Source organism: Nansenia antarctica (assembly GCF_963989245.1).
Source record: "Nansenia antarctica genome assembly, chromosome: 1".
Lineage (NCBI taxonomy): Eukaryota > Metazoa > Chordata > Actinopteri > Argentiniformes > Microstomatidae > Nansenia > Nansenia antarctica.
This window is the reverse complement of record NC_137674.1, coordinates 57,771,378-57,784,212: the sequence shown is the minus strand read 5'-3', so window position 1 is coordinate 57,784,212 and position 12,835 is coordinate 57,771,378. Positions and strand designations below refer to the sequence as shown.

At 43.2% G+C, this 12,835-nt stretch overlaps 1 protein-coding gene across 1 annotated transcript in view; it reads left to right on the top strand.

Annotated features, from left to right (window-relative positions):
* Window positions 1-558: 558 nt before the first annotated feature.
* LOC308151526 (mitogen-activated protein kinase-binding protein 1-like) overlaps window positions 559-12,835 on the top strand; it is a gene marked incomplete at both ends in the record, with an annotated part of 23,960 nt that continues 11,683 nt past the window's right edge. The window contains 12 exons of the mRNA XM_080524417.1: window positions 559-660; window positions 2,157-2,248; window positions 4,477-4,533; window positions 4,851-4,908; window positions 6,318-6,488; window positions 6,815-6,952; window positions 7,197-7,379; window positions 8,125-8,285; window positions 8,481-8,670; window positions 11,024-11,161; window positions 11,576-11,760; window positions 12,453-12,670. Of these exons, the coding sequence (XP_080380543.1) occupies window positions 559-660; window positions 2,157-2,248; window positions 4,477-4,533; window positions 4,851-4,908; window positions 6,318-6,488; window positions 6,815-6,952; window positions 7,197-7,379; window positions 8,125-8,285; window positions 8,481-8,670; window positions 11,024-11,161; window positions 11,576-11,760; window positions 12,453-12,670 (1,693 nt within the window). The remainder of the gene's footprint in view (window positions 661-2,156; window positions 2,249-4,476; window positions 4,534-4,850; window positions 4,909-6,317; window positions 6,489-6,814; window positions 6,953-7,196; window positions 7,380-8,124; window positions 8,286-8,480; window positions 8,671-11,023; window positions 11,162-11,575; window positions 11,761-12,452; window positions 12,671-12,835) is intronic.

Below are 12,835 nucleotides of genomic sequence, written 5' to 3'. Positions count from 1 at the left end.
CCTGCAAAGTCATAGGACCTACGTACTGTGTCTGTGTGCATTTTGATTGCCTTGTTTTTTTCCACAAAGCCACATTATGATGAGCTGTATCCTTATCTGAGCGACTAAATCATCCTACCGATCTCACTGTCCTCAAGGTAACACAGACCGTATCTCAGTAGTGCTTTAATCAGAACATGAAACAGTGACAAATTATTGATCGCTACATTGTAGATATCAACTGACATATAATTGGATTGAGGAGAGACAGGACGCGTAACTGAATGAACTAAAGTCATTACAACAGAACCCTTTAAACTAAAAGCGTATAGGCCTACTCACTCAAGCGAATAAAAGTGTACACATTCATGCCTGCTTACTGGCTACTCAGTAACACAACGTATTAGCTGGAGTTAGGAGTTGAATGCGCGTTCATAAATCAGGTTCTCAAACAAACTCAGGTGTATCACAGGGTAGGGACTTTTCATGTAGATTGGATACTCGTTTTGTTGACCAAAGCACATCGCTTTTTGGATGGTTGCTCTTTTATAATATTTATCGGAATATTGTACCATCAAGATGACAGGTGAAGGGGCAACAATAAAAAGTCGCATAAAGAATTTGTTGCGTTCTCCATCCGTCAAACTTCGGAAGAATAAGAAGGAAAATCTTGCCAATAAGGTGGGTGCCACATATGTCAAATTAACGTTAGGATTTTGAGGACTTATATTATATTCTTATATAACATAACTTAATACTATGATTTATATTATTGTATGATTTGATTGATTGATTGAAAACTTTATTAGAAGATTGCAGAAGTAGGTACATGAAAGTACATATTACATACAAGGTCAACTAACAGGATAAAAACCCAAGAAAGCCACTGGCTTATTTCAATTGGGGTCCTTGATATCAATGTTATGAAGACTATAGGGCCTACTGTTGAATTATAATGACCAATGAACAATAATTATTCAGTATGTAACTACTGTATTTGCTTTATAAATGAATCTTAGATCACAGTTACTGTGAAGAGTGATACATTTGACTGACATTCTAAATGATAGCACATGCATAGACCTATATTTTCTATGCATACGTACAATATAATAATTCAGGGATGTGGATAGACACCCTGTTATGCAGTGACACTCTCTATTGCATCTATCTACTGTAGATGTCAGCCAATGCTTTCAACAGAGGAAAACAATTCTCAAGTCTCCCCAGTGTCCCACTCATACAGTCAGTTGTTGAATGCATCATTCTTCAGCTCTTTGTTTTCTCTGTGCAACAGGAATGGTTTACAAGGCATTGGCTTTTTTATACTCTATCACTTACAATTGTGAGCAAACCAACAATGTACTACCAAGTGGTACCTTTCATTACTAGATTGAATGATGCAGATAAGTAAGTAAGCCTGGCTGTACTCTGGTCTCTGTCCCCAATTTACTTCCTATTTACAGCCCTCCTGCATGATTTGGAAGGGTAAAAAACCCAAACAGATTCAACTGCCTAATTGAACAATAAATTAATATTGTTTTCAGAATGTCAGTCAAAAGGAAGACCCTGTTCTGTCCCTCCCTACCCTTTTAGGTTTGTATTGTTTAACACTGTATTATTGCATTCATGCTGTTGTGGCATTACTCTACTGTTTGTAGAAAAAAAGAGGTCCCTGCAGAGCTATTTGAATTCACTTGGCTCTTCTCCTGATGACTGTGTGACAAGTTTTCCACTGCATGAGGTTGAGTCAGAGGGTCTTCTTCTGGTCATGTGACTATAGGGCATTTGCAGAAGAACCTCTTCCCTATGATCACCACTAAGTGTCTTGTTATTAGAATTACCTCACAACAACACACACAGGAAGACCTTAGCAGTAACATTAAATACCACACAACTCTGATCTTCAAAGAGACATGGAATAGACGCCATGCTTACTAATTTAGTAATAAATCAATACCACGCGTATGTTGTGGTTACATTCCAAGCGGGTATATTGAGCATTTGTTAACCATACAATTCCATGTATCTACCCAGAGAAATGAACAACTGATTGTTTGTTGTGTCACCCGAGTGAATAATCTTCTTTTTTTCATAGTCTTCTTTACTGAGGACAGTTTTATTTACTGAGGACAGTTTTAGCTAAACGACAACATTACTCTGTCTCTCCACTGTAGGTGACATTGGAGAGAGTACTGGGAATCACAGCCTCTGGGAACAGTGGTCTGGCCTGTGATCCACGCTCTGGTCTGGTGGCCTATCCTGCAGGGTGAGTGTGTGTGTGTGTGTGTGTGTGTGTGTGTGTGTGTGTGTGTATGTGTGCTGTGTGTGGATCCATGGCTTCATGTACCGCTGTCATGACACAGGCTACTTCAAATGAATCCCAAAGGCTAACTTTTATCTTTACATCTAACCTTTGACAAATCAAAGACTGGAATTTCGTTTACCCAATCCTGGTCAGCCTTCAGATGAGGTCACTTCTGTCAGGATCAGATAGTGTGCTTTACAAATGTGTGTGGTATCTGCTGATGATATCATAAGGCAACCATGGTGCATCCCCTGGCAGTGACACAGTACTGTTCAAACCCATCAAGAATGGTCTTTGCTACACTATTTTTTAACCCTAAGCACATTCTTTCTGTTTGCATCTCTTTGCTGTACTGAGCTGTGCGATGCCCTGTGATACTGCAGTACAATACTAACTCAGCATTAGAGAGCTGAGGCTGAGACCCTTCCATGCTGAATAAGACCAATTGAAACAGGCTGCAGATGGGAGGATTTAGTGGTCAATCAGCATTTCTCAGGACCTGAGTGTTGCCGAGTCTAAGCAGAAGCAGGGAACAAACAGAGAAATACAGTTCAGAAGGTGCTAGTCTTAAGAAAATAAAGTAGGTTATTCTGTATTCCTCTGAGTTGTGGTTTGTCAAAGCCATTTAAAGCAGGGCAATATCTGGAACAACAAGAATTAGGACTGTAAGAGCTTTCACTGTGTGTGTGTGTGTGTGTGTGTGTGTGTGTGTGTGTGTGTCAGTGTTTTCAGACTGTACCGCCATTGTTCATACCCTGCCAGTCCTCTCAACTTCTCTATTAATAATCCTGGTACACCTATTGAGGACTTAGTAGTGTTTTTGAGGACATGTAGCATGTAGCGTAGTTGTGACAGTCGCCAGATATTTGGTAGGGTGTTCCGTCTCTCCCTTCCCCCCACCCTGTGAACAGGAAGTTGTGTAAGGACAGGAGCTGGTAGCAGGAAGTGACATGGAGGCTCATGATGACGGGTTCCCAGGTTTCAGATAAGTGTAGCATGCTGAACTGCAGCAGAAGATCCTGGCTGATGTTGGTTAGTGAGGGGATAGGGGACCCTGCCTCTCAAGGCACTGTAGTGAAGTCAGACCCATTGTTTGGGATGATGGATGGGTGGAAGGATGGATGGATGGATGGATGGATGGATGGATGAATGGTTGAATGGATGGATGGATGGATGGAATAGCCTTCCTCAGGCTTGATGTCTCAGTTTGAGAACAGCTTTTGAACTGTAGCGTCAGGAGAACTTAACAGTGCTTACGTACTTACATGCATATAGTAGGGTCCAAAACCAAAATTCTGTGACCACTCTCTGGCTAACATGGTTTGATTATTTATTTGACTTCTAGGGACCTTTTAGGGAAAATGTAGCCTCCAGGTCCCTCCCAAAAATCCCGTTTTTTTTTGCTAGAGGGCCAAATCAAAAATACCTGTAACCTTAAGAATTTAGCCTCCAGGTCCATCCCAAAAATCCCGGCTTTTTTTTGCTAGAGGGCCAAATCAAAAATAGTGATTTGGCCCTCTAGCAAAAAAAAACGGGATTTTTGGGCCCTACTAATAGTTACAAAACTCCTAAGACTCGATAACAAACAATGCCTTCAAAGAGCTGTTTGGAGGGCAACGTTACCAACCCTCTATCCCTCCCATATGTGGTGTAGATCATTCTGTTTGATTGATTGATTGATTGAAAACTTTATTAGAAGATTTGCACAATATTTACACAATAGGCTATAATAGATACTATATTATACAATACAATTTAGCTTATCTCTTTGTTAAGCATTGGCAGCACAAGACCACATTTTAGCCACATTCTTCACATTCTATCTATGCATTTGCTCAAGCCTAATTCACACTACAGAGCCAAACCAAGCTGAGCCAAGCTGAGCTAGCTCTGGGCTGGCTTGGTTACGCATCCAACTTATTATATAGTTATTATACTATTATATATTATATATACTATTATAGTTGGAAAATATCCAAGCCAGCACTGTATGGTTCTGGTTGCGGTTGACCCTGTAGTGTGTAAAGTCCCTCAGTTAGTTGGTGAACCGATATCGATGTAGCCTAGCCTGCTAGCGTAGCCTAGCCTACTCAGCCACTTATGCCTATCAAACTCCTGAGAGACAGGAGTGGCCAGCTAGATAGATCGTCGCTGTGTTTGTGTCCCTAATAGTCTTTTCTACCCTGTAGCTGTGTGGTGGTCCTGCTGAATCCCAAAAAGAACAGACAACATTACATTCTCAACAGGTGAGTCCCCCCAGAATCCCCATGACAGCCACATCCATAGAAGTAGAATCAGTTAGAATTGAGAGTGATATTCCAGGACGGATGTGTGTGTATTGATGGCCATATCGGGAGTACCGAGTTGTGTGTGTAAGTGAAATGTACATGCAGTAATACTTTCATAGAGGTCCTAAATGTTCTGAATATGAAATGTTCAAAGCAGACACTGACTACATATCGCACTATTAAGTGTGATATCTTTACCCAGTTGGTGTTTTCACAATGCCAGAATGTTCCGTGCGGTGCTAGACTGAGTAAGGTGTTTTTCTCTTCTCTCGCAGGAAGACCATCACATCTCTGTCCTTCTCTCCAGATGGCAAGTACCTTGTCACAGGAGAGGTGAGTTCCCACTCTCTCTGTCTCTCGGTCATTCCCTCAACTTCTCATCGCTTATTGCGCCTCTGTCTCATCTGAACGCGGCCTCAGACAGTATTTTGGACACCTTTATGACAGTATCTCCCTTTCCTGTCTCCTCTTTTTCGTTAGGTGTAAAAACACGAATTCAAAGGCATTTTCTCGCACTGCATGAAGTGAGAACAGTGTTGGGATCAGCGGAGGCTGGTGGAGGAAATGAGAGGACGGACTCACACGTGTTTGATACCATGCCTCATTCCATGCCATGCATTTACAATGAGCCAGTCCTCCGATGTCTACCTCCACCAGTCTCCACTGGTTTGGACTTACAGTATGCCCTAGACACAGGTTTGGTTTAGAAATGGATTTACTGGTGCCCTGCATTGTGGGTTTAATTTAATGGCACACTGAGTTTTGATTGAATATCTCCCCGTGTTTTGCAGTGGGAGTGTTAGCTCATGTGGGTTGTGTCGCTGCTGTGTTCTGTGATCTCTGCTGCGCCTTAGCCTAATCCCTCACAGCCATTTAGAGCTGATTAAAACCTCTCTGCCTGTAAGTGGATGAGCGTTCACTCTGGAGTTGCCATGGCAGCAGGGGTCAAAGTACCAAGTACCATGGCCTTAGACATTCTGTTGGTTATGAGAACCAAAATGCACAATTTCAAATAGTTTTACTATAACTCCCATCACCTAGAATTGTCCCTCTTATGAGCATTATGAAAAATGTTGCCCTCCGATTCAAAATGTTTTGCAATATTTCTGACCCTTACCCAGTATTTAACCCCAAATGCTTTGGGGTTGATCTGAGATTGGGCACAAATCAACAGAATGACCAAGTAGCAAATCTTCCCCTCTGAACCTACGTGTAGTTTTACTTGAGTGTAACCTATTGTTCTCTATGAACAAAGCTTAATCTTACACCTCTACATTGATCTAACAGCTCATTGGACTAAAGGTCAATGTCACGCTGTTGTTATGTCAAGTCCCCCAGTTAAGAGACAATAATGAATTCATTAAACAGAACAATCAAGAAGATGTGACAGAGATGAAGCGGAGGGGATGATCTGATTACACACACACACACACACACACACACACACACACACACACACACACACACACACACACACACACACACACACACACACGGTGTGCTGATACACTCTTTAATGATGGATGACACTGTGTGTAATCTCTAAAGGCCCTGCTGTTGAGGGTAGAACAAACCCACAGTGGTTTGGCTGAGAGATAACCAAAGGCATTACCATGTTTGACCTAACCCTTTTTTTTTTATCTTACTCCTAACCCCCTCTGCCATGTCTCCCTCTCCCTCTCCCTTACTCTCCCTCTCGCTGCCTCTCCACCATGCCCTTCCCCCACCTCCCCTTCCCTCAGAGCGGTCACCTGCCAGCAGTGCGTGTGTGGGAGGTGGCAGAGAGGAGACAGGTGGCAGAGCTGCTGGAACATAAATTCGGTGTCGCCTGTGTGGCCTTCTCGCCCAACAGCAAATACATTGTTAGCGTGGGATACCAGCACGACATGATGGTCAACGTCTGGGCCTGGAAGGTACAGTCGCCTCCATCCTATAGGCATTTCAGCTGCCCGACATCACCTCTCCGTCAACCAATGAGGTTCCTGAGCTGCCCCGTGTGACATTTCCGTAAACCAATACGATTCTCAGCTGTCCTATGTGTCCTTTCGGTGACTCGAGACACTCTTTACCTGTCTAATGTCGCAGCTTTATCAGTCAATGGATTTCTCATCATCGTTGACGTCATTGACCTGTGTTGCACATTATACGTGAAAGCACTATTTTCCTCTAAATGAACTGTGGGCTATTGATGTTTAAGTTTCATGTATCTAAAATATCAATATTGGTGTTTGTTTTGTAGAAAGACACGGTCGTGGCTGCTAACAAGGTGTCCAGTAAGGTGACAGCTGTGTCGTTCTCTGAGGACAACTCCTACTTTGTGACCGCTGGGAACAGACATGTGAAGTTCTGGTATCTGGACCACTCCAAACCTATCAAGGTTGTTTCATTTATACCAGCATTTTTATGTTTTCATTGCATTTTTAGGAGTGAACGGATCTCCCCGTATTAACTATGTCAATACAAATGATGACATAACATGTTATAATACAAAACTGTTATCGCACTGGTAACACAACTACTATTACTATGCTGTGTACTAATACTATGCTAGGTAGCTGTGTATGTGTTTATGTTCAAACTAGCATAAGAGCTAACAGCTAGCTGCTGTGGTCTGTCTCTAGGCCAGTGCTCCTGTTCCTCTGCTGGGGCGCTCAGGGCTCCTGGGGGAGCTCAGGAACAACTTCTTCTGTGATGTGGCCTGTGGGCGGGGCCCCAAGTCTGACAGCACCTTCTGCATCACCTCCTCTGGCCTGCTGTGCGAGTTTAACGACAAGAGGGTGTTGGACAAGTGGGTGGACCTCCGGGTGAGTGAGTGACTGAGTGAGTGAGTGAGTGACTGACTGACTGACTGACTGGCTGTGTTATTAAGAAAGCAAATAGGGAAACAGCAAGGGATGCTCCAATATCATTGCATCCAGTGCTGTTGTATCAGAGCTCAGCTGAGCCAAGCCAAGCCAAGCCAAAATCCAACTGTTGGTCTCTATAGGTGAGTGGGTTCTGGTCCTGTTGTCTGTAAGGAAATTAGTCTGAGATTAGGAACAGACAAGGACCGTGACAGGATTTGTTCAGGATTGTTCTAATGGGGGTACTTTGACCTGTCATCAGTCCAGTTCGACTAGGCCACTGAGCTTACATAAACGTAACCTACTGCATTCAAATAGATCGATTTGTTCCCTCTGCCTACTGTGTCTCATTTTGGGGACTTGATTCAAACTGTGAATGGGTTATGCCTGTTCTTAGTAAAAAACCTTGAAGCATTAAAAAGAAATAGATGTGGCCTGGGGTGGTCCAGTGGTCTAGCACCACGGTCTACAGTGCACACATGTGCCCATGTCGGCATTGGGTTAAAATCCGTCCCATACCCTGCTGACCTCATGTCCTCTCTCTCTTCTTCTCCTTACTTTCTGTCTATCTTCACTATATCTGTCCGATAAAATGAAAAATACGAGTGGGACTGCCCCACTCAGAGAATATATCTTTAAAAAAACTAAACAAAAGAACCAGACACAGTTCTAGGTCTGATCTGCTGTGTTGTGTCTCGTCCACCAGACTGGCGTGGCAGCGTCTCTGTCCGTGTCCGAGGAGCTGATGTTCTGTGGCTGCTCGGACGGAGTGGTGCGAGCCTTCAGCCCCGTGGACCTGCAGTTCATCTGCACCCTGCCACGCCCGCACGCCCTCGGCACCGACGTGTCCACTGTCACACAGGCCAGGTGACCCACACACACACACACACACACACACACACACACATACACACACACACACACACACACACACACACACACACACACAGGGCATGCTGGGTGTAAGTGGTTTTCTCAGGTCAAAGTGACTGGTTCATCAGGCCTTTCAGTAGTATCCCATGTGCTAAAATAAGACATGCTCCCCATCCTATCTCCCATCAGCCACCTGTTCTCCAACAAGTTGGTGGCCCACTACCCCGACTCTGTGGCAGTGACCTATGACCCTGTCAGCCGTTGGCTGAGCTGTGTGTATAAGGACCACAGTGTGTACGTATGGGACGTGAGGCACCTCCGTAGGGTGGGCAAGGTCCACTCTGCCCTCTACCACGCCTCCTGTGTCTGGGACCTTCAGGTAAACACAGTGAAAACATGGCAGATACTCAATTCCCAATGGATCTTTATGCTCTTATGATGAGGATGAGGATGATGAGGAGGAGGATGATGATGGTTTATAAACAGAAAAGCAGTTAATAATAATTATAATATTTGCATTGGCTTTTTAAATGTGAAAACATACAATACATTACATCGACGAGAACATAGAGAAAATAAAACCGACAATGAAGAAGAAAAACAACGAAAATACAGGTTATTACAGAGATTGTCATCAATTAGACTGTCATCCTATGTTTCATTGTCTCTACCAGGGAATTCCAAGTCAAAGTAGTCCAAAAAATTGCTGCCAAACCCTATCAAATCTCTGTGTGGATCCCCTGGTTGAGTATTTCAGCTTCTCAAGCTTTAAATGTGCTATTACATCCCCAACCCACGCCTGTGTGTAGGGGGGGTAGCTGATCTCCAATTAAATCAAATCAGGTGTCGAGCTAATAGAGATGCAAAGGCTAAGGCGTCTGACTGGGCAACTGATACTGCCACCTCACCAGGGACCACACCCAAGACTGCAATCACAGGGTCAGATGGCTGATCACAAGGCTGATGAGAGATCACAAGGCTGATCTCCTTGTTGCAAATATACACAAAGATGTCTCAAAAACAGAGACAAAATTGTACCAGCGTTGGGCATGACAAGAACATAGAGTGGCTGGAGCCTGATGGCATCGGAAGCAAGTTGGTCTCTGGATACATCCTGGCTGAAACGCTTTAAATTGAAGCAAACCATGCCTGATACATAAAGAAGTTGAATGTATTCTCCTAATTGCCAATTGCTAGGAGCTATCCGAGATCTCAAAGCCAAAGTCTTCCCCCCCAAGCTGTCCTAATATGGTTAAGTGACAGGGATGCAGCCTTTTGAATATCACAATATAGTCTACTCACAACTTGAATCCCCATTCAACCACTCATCTGTAAAGAATTGACTGCTTACTCCATTGACTGCTGAACAATAATCATCTTTAATCAACAAGTCTCCTCCTAAACCAAGAGTAATCTATCTAACTAAATTTACTAAACTGTGCCCCCTGGTGTCCAGATGTGCATGGCGTTATACCTGCTAAGCAATCATTACATCTCCCTTCTTCTTAGGGAGTTTAACATGAGATAACTGAGAAGGTGGGGCAAATGTTATAATATATATATATATTATATGGTGAGGGAGGTGAGGGACTTGTTTGAGGGAGGTGAGGGACTTGTTTGAGGGAGGTGAGGGACTTGTTTGTCTGATTTTGCTTTTTTAAGCAATGTCTTTGCGGTCTGCACCGCCTTCTCTGCCTTCCCATTAGACTGAGGGTATGTGGGAGATGATGTTTAAAGACATATTCTTCACTGAATAGCTTGAATAGCATCAGAATTCTGCTGATGAATATTGAGGACCATTGTCTGAACAGACTTCATCTGGTATTCCATAGCGAGCAAACTGCTGCTTGCAAATGTGGATGACTGACTGGCTCTTTGTTGTGGACAGTTTGTTGACTTCAATGAAACTTGAATAATAGTCAACCAGGATTAAGTACTGGTCTCCTTCAAACTCAAACATGTCTGTGGCTTTCTTTTGCCATGGCCTATCTGGTATTTTTTGTAGGTATTGCACGTGGAACACTTTGTAGGTATTGCATGTGGAACACTTTGAAACCAGGTTGGCTATCTGTGCTGGCATCCCTGGCCAAAACATGACATCCCTTGAGAGTCTTTTTAAATTTATTTTAAAATTTATATATATTTTTTATGCTGAACAATAATAATCTTTAATCAACAAGTCTCCTCCTTAACCAAGAGTGATCTATTCAACTAAATTTACTAAACTGTGCCCCCTGGTGTCCAGACGTGCAAGGCGTTATACCTGCTAAACAATATCATTACATCATCCATCCAACTATTCGACGGGAGTAAAGGAAAATAAGAGAAATGCTTCCCAACGAAGGCACACAACTATAAATACCTGAAAAGGTGTGAGCGGGGGATATTGTACTCACTCACCAACTGCTCAAAAGGCAGGAATACACCATTCCTAAAAAGACCCTTCACCCGTTTTAGACCATTCCTGAACTTGAATGCTCTAAGAGTGAGGGCGGAAAAAGTGCATTAGCCACAATTAGGAGAGAGGGCAAAGCCAGTCTGTACTTAAAGTGAGAAAAGCAGTTAGATACTGAAAAAGATTTCAATGGAATGTAAATCTGTACAGTATGTAGCGTTGTGAATCTTTTAAAGAGTGCATGGGAAAGAGTAGTGAGAAAGAGCTATGAAAATTGGTTCTCTTATTGTTACCCTCCTGTTCTCCATGTGTTCTCCATCCCCCCTCTGTTCTCCAGATGTTTCCTGATGTTCCTGAAGGGTCAGAGTCAGACCTGTCATCCGGAGTGTTCCTCAGCTGCTCAACGGACAACACTGTCAGACTGTGGAGCACAGAGGGACGGACACAGAGACACACACGTAACGTCCTCAGCAATGTGAGTTTAAAATATCTACTGCTACTGCTACTGCTACTGCTTCTGCTACTGCTACTACTAATGCTACTGCTACTGCTACTACTAATGCTACTCTTACTGCTACTGCTACTGCTACTACTAGTCCTACTACTGAAACAAGCTACTGCTACTACTAGTCCTACTATTACTACTGCTACAACTACAACTACTACTACTACTACTACTACTACTACTACTACTACTACTACTACTACTACTACTACTACTACTACTATTACTAGTCCTACTATTACTACTGCTACTACCATTACTGCTACTACTAGTAGTAGTACTACTACTACAACTACTACTACAACTGCTACTGCTACTACTAGTCCTACTATTACTAATGCTACTGCTACCACTACCTCTACCACTACTCTTACTGCCCCTCAGGATCTGCTGAAGATCATCTACATGGAAGAGAACACGGCCGCCCTGCTGGACACAGAGGGAAGTGCGAATGGGAGTACAGAGAAGGTGGACGGGCAGACTGCAGAGAGCAGGACTGGCATCAGGACCATCTGTGTCAGCCCAGGCGGAGAACACCTGGCGTCTGGGGATCGCAACGGGATGCTGAGGTAGTGGGCAAACTAAAGAAGCACCATTGCTGTTAGTGTCTGTTAGTGTAATCATGCAATGAGTTTTCCCAGGGTGACTTTGAAATGTTGATTCAGGATTTTTTAACCATATCTATGTATTCACTGGTAAAACAAATGGCCAAATAAACTACACATGATCCTTGCAACTAATAATAAAATGGCGGCAGTCCATCGAAGCTAATTCTATTTTTTAATACCATCACTTTGAAGTCAAATTAACATTAAATCCTTAAATGCAGAGCAGTGAATTAGCCTAGATGAACTGCAGCCCCTTTATTATGAGATGTTAGTGTGGAGTTTATTTGGGTGCTTTTTGGACAGACTGAACTTGTAACCCTGTCTACTTGCAGTCCCATTGTGGCTCTTGAGGCAATTGTTATCGTTGAAGGCACTAACCAAAATATGACCCATCGATCAACACCATGGTTCAACCTTTAATTGATTTTAGGGCCTTGTTTGAGAGAGGTGAGAAATATAAAATGTAACTATGAGAAAAGTCAGTGACTTGACTCTACTTGAAGTAATCTCAGTAGGTCCCTGCCTTGCAGTATGATCTGATCTGATTTGTGTGTGTGTGTGTGTGTGTGTGTGTGTGTGTGTGTGTGTGTGTGTGTGTATGTGTATGTGTATGTGTATGTGTATGTATGTGCGTGTGTGTGTGTGTCCTACAGGATTCATGACCTCAGGAGTATGGAGGAGATCCTGAAGGTAAAGGCTCATGACTCAGAGATCCTGTGTTTGGAGTACTCCAAACCTGAGACGGGGCTGAAGCTGCTAGCCACCGCTAGCCGGGACCGCCTGATTCACATCCTAAACGCAGAGGAAGACTACGGTTTAGTACAGACGCTGGATGAGCACTCTTCATCCATCAATGCTGTCCGATTTGCTGGTGTGTGTACTCTATAGCAGTGTGAGAGTTAGATCACTAGCAAGTTAAACAAATAATTGTGTACACAGGATAGTTCAATAAATCTAGGTAGGAGATTTTTAATTATAGCTGGATCTTGAAAATGTAGCTGCGTTCTGTCGATCGATCTCACTTCAGCTCATTTGG